The sequence below is a fragment of the Hippocampus comes genome, unplaced genomic scaffold, assembly GCF_001891065.2.
Source record: "Hippocampus comes isolate QL1 unplaced genomic scaffold, H_comes_QL1_v1.1 scaffold237, whole genome shotgun sequence".
NCBI lineage: Eukaryota > Metazoa > Chordata > Actinopteri > Syngnathiformes > Syngnathidae > Hippocampus > Hippocampus comes.
In genome coordinates this window covers 224364-241734 of record NW_017806159.1, presented here as the reverse complement: position 1 = coordinate 241734, position 17371 = coordinate 224364, and the positions used below count along the sequence as shown (strand labels likewise).

The following is a 17371-nucleotide window of genomic DNA, read 5'->3' as shown; positions in this document are numbered from 1 at the left end:
GGGGGGGGGGGGTATGAGTTGTTGGCAATTCGGGGCAGGGCTGGTTATAAGTGATCATCTCCTTATTTTCTTCATGACTATATTTTTTTTCATGATTGCTCCATTCTGAAATTCCTGATCATGGACTTGGAAGCCCATTCCAAATCAGCGCAAATCAGGTGATTACTCCTTTTCCATCAAGAAAATCTCATACAGTGTAAACTTATGAGCACATGTGTCCATCCACACATACAGATCGCCGTATCCAATGACAAAATGGATGAGCGTGAAAAAAGATTTTCTAGAAAAAGACTTGATGACAGCACTCAGCTACAAGTCGTTCCTACAAAAAATAAATCACTTTTTTGAATTATGCATTGGAGGAAGTCTGTGCACTCTTTGTTTTTCCTTTGACTACATTTGCATTACCCCCCCAAGCCCCTCGTTCATTCATTTCTTTCTTCTCATAAACGTGAGGTGCCTCTGCTGTGAGATGTCACCACTGGTATAAAGGGGCTTTGTAGGTTGGAGTGTGTGTGAAAGTGTCAGGACATAAAACTTACTGGTCCAGATGATCCGGTTTTGGGATTTACAACAGCAAAACTAACGCCGTGACTACATTGGGTTGTTTAACTTCCAATCAGACTACATCCTTCAGCTTGTCCCTTCAGGCGACTCCCTTTAACAGTTTCAACTTTGGTGCAAGGCGTTGAATGAGGAAAGGAAGAAATTAGCGGCAGAAATGCCCACGTAGCTTCTAAAGCTTGCAATTTATAGTTCCACTTTAGGAAGAAACATCTTCAACCAGCCTCATCTTCCCGTCCGTATCCTTGGCAACAAGGAGCAGACCTTGCATCTTTACATCTGTCTCCTCTCAGTGTGACTGAGTTGAATGTTTCAAGTGGTCAAGTGAGGATTACTTGAAACAATTTCTGCTATAAATGTATTTCACATTTGAAGCAAATTATCAAGCCGGGCAGAGCACGGCGCATTTAGCGGCCGCGTCTGCGGTAAAAGGATTCGCAAACAGACAAAAATGTTAAAATGTCAGTTTCACTCGGTGAATGGATTCGTGATATATATATATTACACACACACACACACACACACACACACACACACACGTGTGTATGTATGATCACTCACCGCTGGGGGAATTACGACCATAAGGCTCATTTTCTCCGTTGGATGTTGACATTCTTGACTTCTCCTTACCTGGAGAGCATTGGCCATTACCTAAAAGACAAAACGAAAGTCAGCAATCGTCATGGTGCTGTTTCAAAGGTACGAGCGGTCACTCTATATTTGAGGGGGCCCGAAGGTGCAGTGCCCCGGTAGAGTGCAGTGTTTCCTGTCGGAGTAGTCATTGAATTCCAAAATTGTGAGCCGAAATAAAATGACCTCGTCCTTCCAGCGTCGTTATGGAATGATGTATTTTTGGGTGTCTGACTTGATGATTCATGTTGGCTTCTTTCCCAGGGGCGCAGCAACCTTTGCCCATTGTTTGCCATTCAACAGACGTGGGCAGAGTTGACTTCAGCTTTTAGGTCGCTGTGAACTCAGCCTAGAAATTGGGTGACGTCACCAAGTGAACGATTCGATGGAAAGTTGTTGATCAGTGTTGTGGCCCTCTGCTATACGGTTCCATTGTATTATGTGCTGAAATGTCTTTTGTGCAATTTAATTTAACTTTGCCACTAGTTGACATGTAGGGCGAAACAAATCAGACGAGAAGAACACCTAATCCAGAACGTCACTGAAAGGGACAATGAAAAGAATCAAAATTGGGAGTCAAGCCAGACACGGTGTGAAAAAGGACACAGTGGCTTACTTGTACGTTTCAGGTGAGGAAAACAATTAACCGATGAAAAGAATCAAAATTGGGAGTCAAGCCAGACACAGTGTGAAAAAGGACACAGTGGCTTGTACGTTTCAGGTGAGGAAAACAATTAACCAGAGATAGGAATGCCTTCGGTAAAGGGCAGTAAAGGTCACTGAAAATGCATTGAATTTCTACCAATACACCGCATACTTCACATACCGTACAACTGCGCACATAGGCTTTTCTTTAACAGAATTAAATAAAGCACAGACCATTTTTCTTCTGCTTCTGTGTCTGAATGGCAACCGTGAAGGTAACACCGCTTGAATGCCGAAGGAAACTAAGTGAACCGACCTTGTGTAACTACGGTATCCTAATGTCCAGCAAACCTGGATCGGATTGCAACCTCTCGGCGGCTCAGGCTACGGATAGCCCGCGTCCACTCAGAGGGAGAGCAAACCAATCCCTTATTCTCTTGCGGCCTCCTCCGTCAGGGGGGGTCACTTGAACAATACGGCGGCTACGGGCAAACAGGATGCCCGTACTGATTTTTAAACAAGTCCTCTAATCTTCACTTATTGCGACAGCTCAACTTTGTTAGAAAATCTCTCATTGGTCGGTCTTAGCTGCAGCTCCCCTGACAGGGGCAAACTGGAGGATGATGTCCGCATGGGATGACACAATCCTTAGGTCTGGGCTCGGGTTGCGTGACTCTGAGGAAATCTCAGGTGACCAGGGTGAGTTCACCCCTGGGGAAACTTGTCCTGGAGACAAGATCTCATGGCCCAGATTTGTCTTGGAACATTTTTTTCCATGACGTTTGTGCAGTATTTCCTCAAACTATTATTGAGCCGAGGCATTCATTTCGCATGTGAAAAATCTCACAGCACACCACGAACAAATATATCACAAACAGTATGACAGAAAAAAATGACGCTCTCTCTCTCTCTTTCTGTGACTGGTGGACTGGTTCTGCCTCACAGTGCAGAGGTGCAGGGTGTTCGACTGCGTCTCCGGCCTTCCTGTGTGGAGTTTGCATGTTCTCTCAGTGCCTGCGTGGGTTTTCTCCGGGTACTCCGGTTTCCTCCCACATTCCAAAAACATGCGTGGCAAGCTAATGGAACGCTCTAAATTGTCCCCAGGTGTGATTGTGAGCACAAACGGTTGTTTGTCAAAGTGTGCCCTGCGATTGGCTGGCAACCAGTTCAGGGTGTACCCCGCCTACTGCCTGAAGACAGCTGGGATAGGCTCCAAGCACGCCCGCAACCCTCGTGAGGATAAGCGGATTAGAAAATGGTTGGCGAGAGATCGATAGTAATCAACTATCAAATTTATCTATTATTATTTTTGATAATCAATGAATGATGTGGATATCTTTTTTTTAAATTCAAAATTGTCCGACATGGCTATGCGCTTGTTCAGAATTTCCGCTTCCCAACAGTAAACACCCAATTTTTGTCGTCCCCTATGAAAGGCAATTGATTAGCATGGTGTTGAAACAAAATAAAACATTTTTTGCTTTTGATTTGGGAAAACAACGATCAACATTTTTGCAGATTTTTTTTTGTTAAACATTACGAACCATAACTTGGACCGAATCATCATTTATTTACGTCTGCACTGTTAATTCGAAATAAAGTTGTGCTTTTGAAGAAAGGGCTGGAATTTAAAATGTTTTTTTTGTATCATGGATTAATGGATAAAATAATCGACAGATCAATCGATTATAAAAATAATCGTCAAATGCAGCCCTTGTGTGTGTGTGCTGAAAATGCCGATCCCACGTCTCGCCATTTTATTGGTCTCATCCTGGCCTTTTACGCTTCAGAATGCTCAGATAATTAAACAATCATCTATCCAGTTGAACATGTTTTATATTATAAATTTTGGCCCTCGAGAATGTTCACCATATTTATTTGCTGCGGTGCGACAACGTACGCATTAAGGTACGCTCCTGTTTGTGCCTTGAGGGATTTCACATTCCTCTTCTTTGATAAATGTTCCCGGTTGAGTCACGATACTTATTGACATGACCAGAAAGGGTTTTATTGTTCAGGTACACGCTAACTTGAAGTATGCTGATTGATGTAAACACGGCTTCATGTCAATTAAGCAAGACTCGAGTCACACTTGGCCTGCAATCATAATGTCTGGCAGGACACAATCATTCTCCTGTGCGGTTGGGATGTGGTTTTTCCTGTCAACCGCCCCCTCTGCCCCTCCTCCCTCTCAGTCTTCCATCCACTCCAAACACACACACACACACACACACACACACACACACACACACACACACACAGACGCGCGCGCACACGCATGTTCATGCAACAGACAATACTGGTCCTGCAACAAACTGAAGCTGATGTAAATTAAGACATGACGTTTTACCGAAGAATCGAAGCATGATACCACAGGGTACACCACAAATTATATTTTGAAAATGATAGTCCAAAAAAAAAAAAAATTTTTTTTTTTTTTTTAAAGCCACCTGAAATTGCGGTGTCGGAATTCAACGCAGTGTTATATTTTCACTCAAAAAAAGTGTTCTTCGTCCAAACGCATATGCACACAAACACACAAACACACACACACACACACACACACACACACACACACACACACACACACACATACATACACACACAGCAGAAGTAGCAACAAGCAATTGCTATCACAATGCAATTGATTTCACCTGCAGGCTACAAACTGCACATGTGACATGCACTTGATTCTATCATCCATTCGAATCTGAAGATACTCTTTCCTATTTGTCTCGACCTCACATTCCCGTCAGTTTAAATGAAAACAATGAGGCGATCCACTCCTGTGACTTGCGTACATATCTGCAGTATCAAGCTAACCAAGGAGTTCTTTTAACGTTAGCTTTCATAGCTAAGGCATGGATGGGACAAGCAAGTCCTTGCATATTTTTATTCACCGTGACCCAGATTGCCACTGTCAACATGAGTTCATGTGAATACGACTTGCCACCAACGTCACGAAAAACGATTTGGTTTTAGTGACACGGATCGAGAAACTCTGCCAAAAGTCAACGAGCAGAGCAACAACGTGCCTGTACATGCCTTTGCAATATTTCATGGTTATTTAGTTCTCACTTTAGAATCAACAGATTTTTTCAAAAAAAAAGGATGTTTCATGGGGAGAGCCGTTAAATTGATCAAGTTCGTGTCAATCACAAACAGGAACAATCACTTGAATCATACGGCATCAACTCCAAAGTTGAATGCCTTTTAAGTGAAGGATATTTCCTGGAAGAATCCGCCGTGCACAAAAACTTGGAGGCTATATTGGCAATCGTGTGACTTCAGATCAGCGAGCGTGGGTCATAAACTCCCTTTTTGTGTGTGTGTGTGTGTGTGTGTGTGTGTGTGTGTGTGTGTGTGTTTTTTTGGGGTGGATGCCAACACACCCCGAATCTGTCAGTGACGGCGAGGAGGAAAAAGTGAGAGGATGACAAGTGATCTCGAAACTGACCTTATCGTAATTTTGGAAAATGATCTGTCCTGGTTGCTCAGTCAAAAAAAAAAAAAAAAATCTTTCTTCGGTGACAATAACTTGACGGGATTATGAAAAGAACAACTGCTGGAATCCTGCCTCTGCATGTTTTCCAACATGCCATGAGTCTGTGTCATCAAATTAAATGGCGAGTTTGTCGCTCACTTCCATGTTTGCTCCACCTACATAATCCAAGGGTGAGCAATACTTTCATTTTTAGTCACACGATGATCAAAAGAAGATCTTATTTTTAAACGCGTTTTGATTTTGCTACGAATGTTCAAACACTGCCTTCACGGTTGGTATTACGACGGCAACGGTTGGAGGGCAGAATAAATTATATCAACATCCATGATGTCCAATGGGAAAAAAAATGTGTCTCGAAGTTTGAACTAATTCACAGTTTACGAAGGTCAGTCACTTCAGAAGTTTCAAATTCCCGCCAAGCCGGCCCAATCGTAAAAGCACGTCAAGGTCAGTGAGGTCAGACAAAACCCCCAAAAGATCGTTTTCAAACGCGTTCACTTTGAGGGAAGTTGCTTTACAATGACTGGAGTGTCGATGCAATGCAAGAACTTACTAGCAGCGTAGCCATTGGGTGCCTCCATTTCCAGTGCTGTGGTGGTGCGGCTGAGGAGAAGACAAGAATGCTGTCATTACCATCCACTTTTTGCAAACGCACCCATTTCTTGTAACTACTCTCAGTTAGTATGCGGTGGTGATTATGCATCATGTCAATGTGAATGACACACCAATCGCTGACACGCAATCACAGAGGTCATAGGTAACACGTACCAGCAATTGAATGGCCCAGAATTGGAGCACTGGACATGATATGTGAAGCGTTAGAGTACATTTGTATCTGCCTGTATTTTCAATATATAACATCAGTGTAAAATTGCGTTCACTTATCTTTAATAAATAAAAAAATATTTAAATCACTGCAATTTCATGACTCATTCATCCGTTCCATACTGTTCCATTCTGCTCATATTCAAATTACGTTTCGCGCCGCACTTTGTTGAATCAATTTAGATGCAAATAATTATTCATTCATGTCACGTATTTTAATTACAACTGCCATCATCTAATTCTTGCCCTCACATTCAGTCACCTCACCGATCCGTCACTTTGGCCTAGTTACACCCAAGAAAAACTACTTGTACACGACCTGGAAAATGAATGGTGAGCAATCATGGAGTTATATGAACATCATATAGCTGTAAAAAAAAAATAATAATAATAAGGTGAGCTGAAACGATTACCTTCAAGTGTTTCCCCCTGAGCAAAATTACTTCAAATTCAGTCGAGAACTGAGGGAGGGGACGGTTGGTCGTCTCCACCTCCCCCCCTTTTAAAGACCCCAAAAGTTCAAATCACTTATTTCCACTCGTGATATTTAAATAATGCAGGGGAGCTCTGCATTATTGAATAAAGCTATTAAAGAAACCCGGCCAGGAACGTGATGCCAGCAAGTTTTAGTAGCGCATGGAAAAGTTAAGGAGCGCATCTTCCCTCAACGTTGACATGGTCACCTTGTTCCTATGCGCGCCTCCCGATGACTTAAAAAAAATAGAATGATCACTGCGGGAAAAGTTCGACGCGGACCCGAATCAACCTAATGCACAAACAGGGACGTCGGAAAAGGGAAGACTCGACGGGCAGCGAAGAAGGAAAGAAGACGAGGGATGGATCAAACTGGATCCACCGGTTCCTAAGGAATTAGGCATAGCGACAGGGAGCACCCAGTCGCTTTTCAAGGGACTGGAAAATCCGTTGGTTAAGTCGCTGTTGTTAAAAGCAAGCAAGTGTCGGGGATGTGACTCACTCACGCTGGGAGGAACCGCAGCGCCACGCGCGTTTTATTCGAATCGAGACCGAATGGATGCGTGCGGTGTTGAAGGCCACGACGTTGGGTTCAACGGCAGATTCAAACCATGCTGGCGTTACATAAAAACAAGGCAGTTTTGAAGGACACCCGCAGGGTGGTATTAAGTTGAATCACATTTTTTTAAAGGGGATAGTCTGCAATAATCACGTTTTTAATGCGTTTTTTTAACACTCCTGCGTGCCGTTTTACCGCTGTGCCTTCCTCTCTGGAAGTACTGACAATATTTTCTAATAAAACACTATAAGTTAAGTAACCTTTAGAATACTGAACCCCCAGTTGCTCCCGATGCTGCGTCATTAAATGAAGAAACAGCGTAAAGCGCCCAATGGTATGTAATGTGTTTGTAAGCACTGGGCTGCTTCTAATATTCTGCTGTACATATTTGCACAACGAGTTAAACAAAACATCATAAAAGTGTTGGAATGCATCTATAAAACGCAAACCGTGTCAGATCAATGTCCTTAAGATCATTTGTTGTCGCTGTGAGATCTCATGAAGCAACTCCGTCAGTGAGTTAGTTGGCACTTTATGAAATTATGCATTGAATATTACTTCGCTGTTTTGGACGAGTTACGATTGTCACGCAAAACTATAAAAACACATTTGAAGGAAGTTATTCGTCGAGGTCATTTTTAGCGCGTTCCCGGTATAGCTTGTGAGAATTCAGCACCGACTGCCATGCAACAGGTGATCGGACTGAGCCGGTTTGTTACCTCACCAGCATGCATTACAGCACATCGCTACGTCGAATGTCAATGTGCATTTTTTTTTGTGCTCTTTGTTTTCTTTCGTTCTTTTTCTTTCTTTACCTGAAGCCTACGTATTCTCCCATTGAGGTGCACGGCGATCCAGAGTGAGTGTCAAGGTGCGGATCAGACTTCATTGTTGCACCATGCTGAGAGAGAAAGTAAGCCCGGGTCGGTTCCGAAGCCCCAGCAACAGTAAATCCCTTGTTAAAGTCCACCGCCTCCTCTCGTCTCCATCTCCCGCCGAGAGCAGCCGCAGAGTGACAAGTGCCACTTGTGGTGCAAGCGATGTTAGTATGTTTTTTTTTTTTTTTTTTGTCTGATACTGAGAAATGGACCGCGGGGTATTGCGGAACCATTCTGCATGGCTAGGACAGTCAACGGTTCCTTTACCACGAACATTTTAGTCGTGACCATGAAGCAGTGGCGCTCTTAATACGGCAAACGGTCATATTACGGCTGCAGGAATGTTGACTTTGATGTTTCAACTTGGATGTGACCAAATGAATAAAGATTCCTTGAAGAGGAAAATGTGCAGGTAATTGTTATTATTTTTTTGTATGTATTTAACGCATAGGAGTCAAGTTGCTGGTCAGGATTTTTAATAGAATGACCTTGGGGAACGTCAGTGCCCCAATGAGGGTACGACAGTGCAAAATTGCCTTTACTGGGGCGTCCTCTTGTGGAGAGGAAGGGGTATTACAAATTCGTGCGTGTTCGTGCGCGAAACCTTTAAAAGGAAGTTAGAGTCATGCCATGCACCCATTAAATAATGATGATAATAACAATCGGAATGGTTGCCAGTTTAGTCATAGGGATAGAAATAAAATAAGATCGTCATTTAAATGTCAGGGTCAAGCACAATGACGGCGTAGGCACTTGCATTAAAATAATCCATAACCACACCCCAATCGTTGCCCAGGCTAGATTAATGGAGGCTACAGTAAAATGAGGCATTTTAACTTGGGATCTGGTTATGAATTCATCATTGCATTCAACAGAACTGAATTGTGATGAGTGGCTGATTGAGCCAAGATGAGCACAAATAAGACATAATGTGTCCAAAGTTGGCCAGGCGAACGGCCTGTCAACGGACATTCCGATTCTTATTCCACAGTGACATTAGATGAGTGAATAAAGAGAATGGAGGAAGTGATAGGAAGATCGTTGCGGTCCTTGACAGAGGCGCAAAATGTCATTTAGAATCAATTGTGGAGCCCAACAAAAGAATCCCTTTTCATCAGCATACTGAGAAATCATGATTTGCTTTCATTGGAAGGAGTTCCACTTGTAATGAAACTGTAATGATGAGCATTCCCATAAAGTTGGAATCAATGCGGTTTTAGTTCGTTCGCCTCTAATTACATATGCCATATAAAGTCTTCTTGTTCAGTGATTATTCCATTTTGCTTGGTGTTAAAATTATTTACAACAAATAATCTCTCTGTTCATCTATCTAGGCCAGTGACATATAATGACAAGCAGAACAATTTCTGCTATTGGGCATGGATTTTGTTTGGTATTCCAGAGGAATGGAAAATAGTACTTTATTGTAAAGTGTGAGCGTGCACTCGGTACCGAATGTGTGTGTGTCTACTTTTATTGATTAGTAAAAATGACACTGCTGGCTATTTCTGGACAGCTACACTCAGTTGGGAGCCCCCTAAACCCTCCAATAACCCATCGGTGAGCAATAGCACTTAAAGTTTGCTCGGAATCATATTCAGACAGAATTATTCGGCCTCCCTCAAGCAAGATGCATTCCAGAGCAGACTGTAAATGAGCCTCAACAAAGCTCAGCTCATCCTGGAGTTGGCAGACACAAATCGAAATGCCTCATGTTGTCGTCGCGGGGAGACCACGGCGGCAATTCATGGGGTCCAAAATATCAGCACCACAAGTAAGTATTTTCTAACCTGCCAGTCCAGATACATAAAACCTGATTTTTATTGATATTGGTTAGTTGTCAAAAGAAAATGTAAAGAAGTGAATATTTGGGGCACGGGGGGCGGGGGGGGGGTAGCAAGGTCAGTTTCTCTGCCAATGAGACGTTTATTGGACAAAAACTGAACTACTGTTACTATTCTGTTACGTCTTGTCATGTCATTGTCACGAGTACTGCATACAGTCGATAAAGACCTATATATGTTATTTGCACCACTAGATGGCACTAACCGCATAGAAATGAGCTGAAAATAGGAGTGGGGGGGAGGCTTACTGTTCACATGGTGCTTGCACATTTTTGTTGAGAATTGTACAGTACCATATAAAAACACAGGACTATTTTTTTTCTGTCAGGAAGTATTTATTCAGTGTCTTTCTACAGTTCCTCAAAACAGCTAAGAGCTAAATCTACTCTCTTGAGCGTGGAGGCCATGGCTCCAACTTTTCACATTTCAGCATTGTGAATTATTGATGTTTCTTTTCCAGCCATTCCATCACTCTATTTTGTCTGCGGGCGATTAAGCTGCTGAAAAAATACCAGCGAGGGTATAATAAAGTCCCAATATGGCGCACTCCAAAGTCCATCCTCAACGATTCATGAATTATTAACATTGTAAAATGATGACAATATGATTAAACAATGAAACAAAATACCTCACTCAGGATTTTCTTTTTTATTATAACCGTTCACTGAAGTAGTACTGACTTTTTTTTTTTAATGAACATGATTTAGGTTACATAAACGAGAAAGAAAAATTAAGATTCCATCACATTGTGAGTGATAATCCATTTTTACTACATTGTACATATTTGCTGTAGAGAAAATAAACAAATGTTGTCCATGGACTCGCTACATCATGGCAGCCCAAGCCCAACCCCCCTGGCTGGAAAGTAATTTGGAATGTGAATAAACTTGACGCGGTCTACTTCTCTATCACCTGAGCCACCCAACCGAAAAGAACGTTTTGATGGTCATGAGGTTGGCGGTAGCACAGAATTACTTCCAAGGCATGCTGGGGGTAGGGAGACCCCGAAGGTCATGTATATTACTGCAGACAAACATAACAAAAAGCACACTAAGAATGGCTAAAACTGGCAAAAGAAGGAAAAAAAAAACAACCTCAGCGATGATTGATGTCGGATCGCATTAAGACATGCTAATCGTTTAAATAGCATACTCATATTACTGCAATAATTGGGAGAACTCGCTGAATTTTAAAAAAAGCGATGTGAGTCAATCCTATTTAATCTTTCATGGAGTAATCTACTTTCCTTAAATTATCCCCTCTGGAGAATACGTTAATAATAAAGTGAATTCAGACTCTTTCAAATTGAAGATTAAACGGTGCTGTTTTCAAAAGTAGACTGTAACGTGTACTAATTTTCCAGACACTCGTGGAATTTTGCTCCGGATATTGGGATTGTAATACACACATGGTGTGTAGCAATATACTGGATAGATTATATAATAAATACTTCCGAGAAACCGTAGTGCACAGTGACCAAAATACAAACCTCATGAATAAACATGAGTACTGTATATGTCCATGACCTATCGACACGCTGTTCGATTATCTCCGTTGGCGCCTTATATCAGCAGACCGACGAATGACCTCTCCCGAACGCTCCGCGGCAGAATCGTGGCGAAGATCTTGAGTTGGTTGACAGTTTCTGCCCGAGTTGTGCTGAGTCAACTGACTTCATTGGCTGACCTAAAAATGACGCTAATATTTGCTTTGCTATCTTACACTGGTTGTTGACACTCTTGGAGCAGTATTTTTTTTTTCAGGGGGTGACATCACATAATCTATATGGTCGAGTAGATATTTTAATCGATGACCAGTCTTGGATGCTCGACATGTTTTTTTTTTTGTTTTTTTTTTTTTGGATGCTCGACATGTGTAAAAGAAAACTCTCTAGAGAGTGACGTAATAGTGTGAGTACTCCAAGGTCCGTGGGACAGGAGGCCGTTTGCATTTGTAAACTAACCGGATTTTTTTTTTTTTTTTTTGCTACAGTCTGATGCAACGTCAAAGTTTTTCACTAAGAAGAATTACTATAATGGTATTTCTGTATTAACATTTCTTAGGGTTTTTTTTAGCTTTTTTTTTTTTTTTTTTTTTTTGCGTTTGGCAAAAACTGTATTGCAGTTGAGCCATTGTTACCATTGGGGGGGGCCTCGAAGGTTTTTCTGACTAATACTTTCCAATGCCAATCGTGTTTGTGAAGAAAGTCCAAAGTCATTATTTTTTGGGGTGACAACAAAAGAAATCGTGATAGAATGCGGTGGAGCTGCGTGAATCAATCTTTAAATAACTGAACTTTGTTCCTCCAAGTTGGTGAGTTAGCCTGCCTCAGTATCACACCGGCGTATTTATCAGATACGACATCCACAAGCATTTGGTGGTCTTGGAGCCTCCTGATGTGCTCGAGTTTCTTCTGCCGCTCCTTCTCATCTAAATCGAGTTGAACATATCTGGCCTTTTGTTCCGCTACCATGTCATTCTGTGCAAGCAACTCTCTGTGCTTGCTTTTGTCCAAAATATCCTCCTGTATTTCTTTGTACAGCTTTTTCTTGGATATGCCTTTTCTCTGTTCTTCGTTTTTAACCTCCTGCGCGTACATTTCACGACGCCGCATGGCTTGGTCCCGCTCTTCTTTGGCCTGTTGTTGCTGGATTTGTTGCAAGTGTTGGTTCTCCTTTATTTTTTTGAAATTATAATCATAGAAACTCTTTTCATTGATGCAATTTTGATGGCATCTCTTGTCTCTGTCATTCCAAAAATCCTCAAGTTCTTGCTTTTTGTCCTCTTCTAACACTCGATTTCTTCTGCTCTCCATCGCCTGCAAATCTTTTTTGTATTCCATCAGTCTCTCATTTGTGAGCGTCTCCTTGCCAACCACGGAATAGAAGATAGGAGTGTCTTCATCGAATCTGACAAAAGTAAAAATCTCCCGAAATTTTTCCAGCCGCCTCTGTCTTTGCAGCTCCTTTGCCGTCGGTGGCGGTTGGTCCATGTCTCTGAGCATTGCACTTGTTACTCTCAACTCCGCTCTGGCCAACTCTCGTATTTTTTCCAGCCGTTCCATTTTGGCCTGTTCCCTTGCATTCTCCAGCTCTCTTGCTTTTGCAAGCAACTTTGCTTTGGTCTCCTGCTTTGAGGTCGCCCGTTCCTGCTTTTCAACCGCGGAAACATGTTCCTGCGAGTTGACCATAGAAGCGCGCTCCTGGAATTTTCCCTTTGTCGCCTCCTTGTGTTTTGGGATTCTTTTTGCAAACATCTCTGTGTGTGTGGTCACCGTTTGTGATCAGTTGGAGCTGTGTTTAAGGGCCAACAAGATGAATGTCACAAATGTGACATGTTTCTAACAAATAGCAGTCATCCGTTTTGTATCAGAGCCACGACATGACATCACAAGCTTTTGGATCAGGGCGGTTGATGATGTCGGTGTCACGAAGCCATTTACATCGTGCCTTTAAATCAGGGTAGTTGAATGACATCACAGGGAGAGAACAAGTGGCATGACCCGTCTCTGCTTCCCTGAGCAGTGGGTGACATCATTGTCATCTCATGGCTGTGTAACGCCGTTGGCGGATGAAAGCATCTGAGGGTCGCTAAGGTATCTTAGAGCTGAAACAGACTCCGACAATGAATGCCCTTGTTACGATGGAATGCAACAGTAACAAACCGATTGATATTAGCTGGACAGTTTCAGCGCAGAAAATAAATACCTGGACACTTTTGTCATGAGTTCTTTTAAAAAAAATAAAAAATAAAAATATCCAGTTCTTGTTTGGGTCAACACATTTGTGAGCTGGATGTATCATTATCACAGCATATGTATTCAAGTTATAATTTATTATTACTCTAACTCCTAATTTGTTTGTGTCCTATTCCTTCACACACCTCATGTTTGAACATTCGGTGTCTCACACATGTAAGATGAAATCAAGCAATTAGGTAAACAATACCTTTTGGTAATAGAAGTAGCATAGTGCAGCTAGCCAGTCAGGAGATCGCGAACCTGTTAGCCGCTAGCTAATGGCAAAATAACAATAGCACACACTGCTTCTTGTTGAACGGCTTTACTAAAATAATTTTGGGATGCTGCTAGAGTCAAACTTTAATGTATATAATATACATTGATTCTATATACTTTGTACAAAATGGCCTTTAACAGTATATTTCACCCTTGTCACTTGAATGCAAGTATTTGTCAAAACTGTGTGGATGGGAATCACAACAAGGGGGTTTCGACATGTCATGTCATGTAATGTAAGCTTTTACAACTGTGCTGATTTTGTTTTATGCTAATTGTTAAAAGAACAACAATAAGTAAATAAATAAAATAAAAAGATCGATATTTTCTCCTGGCAGTCCTATATGGATGCTCAGGAGTAGTTCAACACTCACGAGGAATAAGATTGACGACCACTCAACCACGTGAGGCAAGCTGCCCACATCATCAGCATAGTCAGTGTTAAGATAAAAACGCCCCTTAAAAGTCAGACTCGGTGAACCTGACAGAAGCAAACATATTTTGCCTGAGTTTTTAGGGCTCGAGGGAGCTCTTTGGGAAGTTTTATGATCACCACTGAATAAAAACCGTAAAGGCTTCATCTGCTATAACATCGACTCGTAACTGGTGCTTATGCTGCTGTGTTGTCTGATTTGTTCTTTGCAGTACTTCTTCATCTGATTGGAGTTGTACGTTTGTTTTGGAGTCCTCTATTCGAACAGTCTTTGCCAATATTCCTCTTTGCGTGTCTTTGTCCAAAACGTCATCCCGCATTTGTTGCAGCAGCCGTCTCTTGGACTTTTCTCTTATTTCTTCCTCTCGTTTAAGCTCCTCCATGTAGAAGTTAAGATAGTTCTCAAATTTCTCTTGAAGTTGCTTCTCCTCTTGTCTCTGTGCTTCTTGCTGCTGTTTTCTCATCTGGTTGACATTGTAGTCGTTCAAAGCTTGGGAGCGAAATCGTCTCTGAATACTGGTGCGGGGCACATCTTCCAAAGACCGAGGTTCTTGATCTCTGTCTTCTTCCAACGCTCCATTTCTTTTATCATCTTTCACCAACTGGTTTTTGTTGCATTCTATTGGTTTCTGGTTCGCAATGGACTCCCTGGCCAGCACACGGTAGAAGAACGCACTGGGATTTCCTCGAACAAACGGAAGAGGTTTATTCACTCTCTCTGCCTCCTTCACTTTTTCTGGTTCCTTCGCCTCGACTAATGAAGCATGTTCTTGTGTTTTTTCTGCCAAAGTGCAGTCCTCCGATTTTGATTCTGGAGCAGAGTCATTGGTTTGAGTGGATCTTGTAGTATACATTTTTTTCAAATCCTTGCTTTTTTTTTTTTTTTTTTTAATATCTTTGAAGCGTTGCTGTGTCCGAATGGCAAACTATGGTCGCAGGTGTCTCCACGAATCAATTTTCAGACTTTTGTGTCTCAGCTACTCTGTGATGTCACTTTCTTCCTGTGTCAGTGCAGTTGATGATATCATCCTGTCTCAGCTCCTCACATCGTTTGCTTTTAATAAGAGCAAGTCACAACTTTTGATTCAAATTGGAACCATCGGGTCAGAATTTCCTGCTCCTTAGCTAGTTTTCTTTTTGATTCCCCTTGCCATCGAAGGATTTCTCCAACTGGCCACAATACATCTGTGCCACTTGGAACACATCACAAAAGAGCAACTGTTGCTGGAGCCCAGCAGGGAGAGCACCAGACTGTAAATTGAAAAGTCATCTTGATGTCGTAAAAAAACGGATCCCCTCGACGACAATGTGTGTGTGTGTGGGGGGAAGAATCGCACAGAGCCACATCAGGTGAACAGGAAGGTTGCTCGAGCGGAGAACTGGATGTTAAGGGCACTGCGAGCAGACGCGTCGTCATAGTGAAGCCGCCACAAATTGTCCAGTCTCGGCTCTTGTGGCGTACTGGACGAGGCTCACACTACGGGATGGTTTTGTAGATGTGACGAGTGATGGACGAGCTCTTGTGGCAAGAACTCGCGATGGACGATGCTTCCCAAATGGAAGAATGCGATAAACATCATTTTGACTCGAGTCTGTGACTACTTTGCATTCCGCATGCCTTCCCCGTGGCAGACTCTGCCACAGATTGCTGAGCCGTTTGATCTCCGGGTTGTACTCGAAGATCCATTAACCTCAACCATGATGACTCACCCTAGCGAGTCTGGTCTCATTGGTCTCATCATCACTCACTTTGCTCATTACTTTACGACCTGACAGAGGGTACGTACATAAAAGCAAGTCGGAAAAAAGGTTCAATGGCTACAGAGACCTGAGGTCAGTTGCTGTATTTACTGCATGTTGATGATTGAAGGAGAAAATGCATAACTTGGATTTGCAATGTATGTTTTGTGGCTCCAGTCCTGGAACATTTCTGACACACATTTCAATCCGTTGAGGCTTTCCATATGGCGTTTGTATGTTATATCTGCACTTGCAATACACCGATTGCCTTCTGCGTTTACTGTGCCTGATAATAGTTGACCCTGGGAAAAATACAGTTTGCCGTTTTTTTTTTTTTTTTGTCAGAAAATTGAAATAAATAGATGTCGCAAATTGCTGGGCATAGTTCAATAGTTTCAAGCCGTTGCGGTACATACGACAACAATAGTTTACAGAAGACGGAAAATGCCGTGAGAGAAGAGCCCTTGTCACTCTTTCAAATTGTTTCTTCATTAAATGGAAACAAAAACAAACATTTGGGGGAGAAAAAAAAAAAAGCTGAATAGACAACACTTCCCTCAGGTGTTCTCCAACAAATGTTTCATCTCAGACAGATTTCTCCTTTTTTTCCCCCCTCCATCCTAATCACTTGTTTTATTTTTTTATGCCAAATACTCTCCAGGGAATTGAAGACCATTTGCTCATTGCAAGCGGAGTGACTTCCTACCACAGTCCAGATGGATGCCATTCTGGACCGCCATTGAAATCATCCCAATGGCTCAACCCTTCTGTCCAAATAATAGGCCTCAAGTGTGTTATTTGCCGTCCACTTATTGAAGCCACTTTTTGTCTTTTTAATTAGGTTTGGACTGATGATTTCAACGCAATTGTGATGAGTTACCAAATCATAAGAAAACGTTCTACCCCGGGAAACCTTTTCATGAAGTAACAAAAGCAACTGACAGAACTCCTTTTAGGTCAGAATATTTCAAAGAGAATCGTCAATGGGGTGAGTAATATTGCTCGAAGCATATGAGGCACAGAGGTGATATTTCATCATATTCCATGGACAGGGAGCTTTATTTTCAAATGAATAGGAAAAAAATAAATAAAAATTGGAGTTTCAATTTCGTGTGTTTGAAACGCGGGCATGTTTATGTGATGTGAGCCATTACAAACGTAGTGGTTCACATAGTTGGCCTTTGTGCACCTTATCAGGGGATCAATTCCCACTCGATGTGCTCTTGTTAAGCATCCGGTGATTTTTTTTTTTTTGGTAC

The 17371-nt window shown here is 42.1% G+C and overlaps 1 protein-coding gene and 2 long non-coding RNA genes across 5 annotated transcripts in view; 2 read left to right on the top strand and 1 right to left on the bottom strand.

The window, feature by feature from the left end:
- The window catches only part of LOC109531269 (uncharacterized), a 17040-nt gene extending 8423 nt beyond the window's left edge, over positions 1–8617 (top strand). Inside the window, exons 2-3 of the long non-coding RNA XR_002171142.1 lie at positions 6167–6175; positions 8606–8617. This is a non-coding gene — a long non-coding RNA (uncharacterized LOC109531269). The remainder of the gene's footprint in view (positions 1–6166; positions 6176–8605) is intronic.
- The window catches only part of ikzf2 (IKAROS family zinc finger 2), a 67571-nt gene that overhangs the window by 11812 nt on the left and 38388 nt on the right, over positions 1–17371 (bottom strand). Inside the window, exons 1-3 of one of the 3 annotated variants that reach the window (XM_019895471.1) lie at positions 8018–8332; positions 5898–5947; positions 1126–1215 (exon numbers count right to left, since the gene is read on the bottom strand). In XM_019895471.1, coding sequence (XP_019751030.1) covers positions 1126–1215; positions 5898–5947; positions 8018–8313 — 436 coding nt within the window. In that variant the 5' untranslated portion in view covers positions 8314–8332. Of the gene's footprint in view, positions 1–1125; positions 1216–5897; positions 5948–6582; positions 7301–8017; positions 8333–17371 lie in introns of those variants that run through there. The other 2 variants (XM_019895472.1, XM_019895473.1) reach the window with 2 other exon arrangements.
- LOC109531270 (uncharacterized) lies at positions 7695–8370 on the top strand. Its single transcript, XR_002171143.1, has 2 exons — positions 7695–7895; positions 8024–8370. It is a non-coding gene; the product is annotated as an uncharacterized LOC109531270 (long non-coding RNA).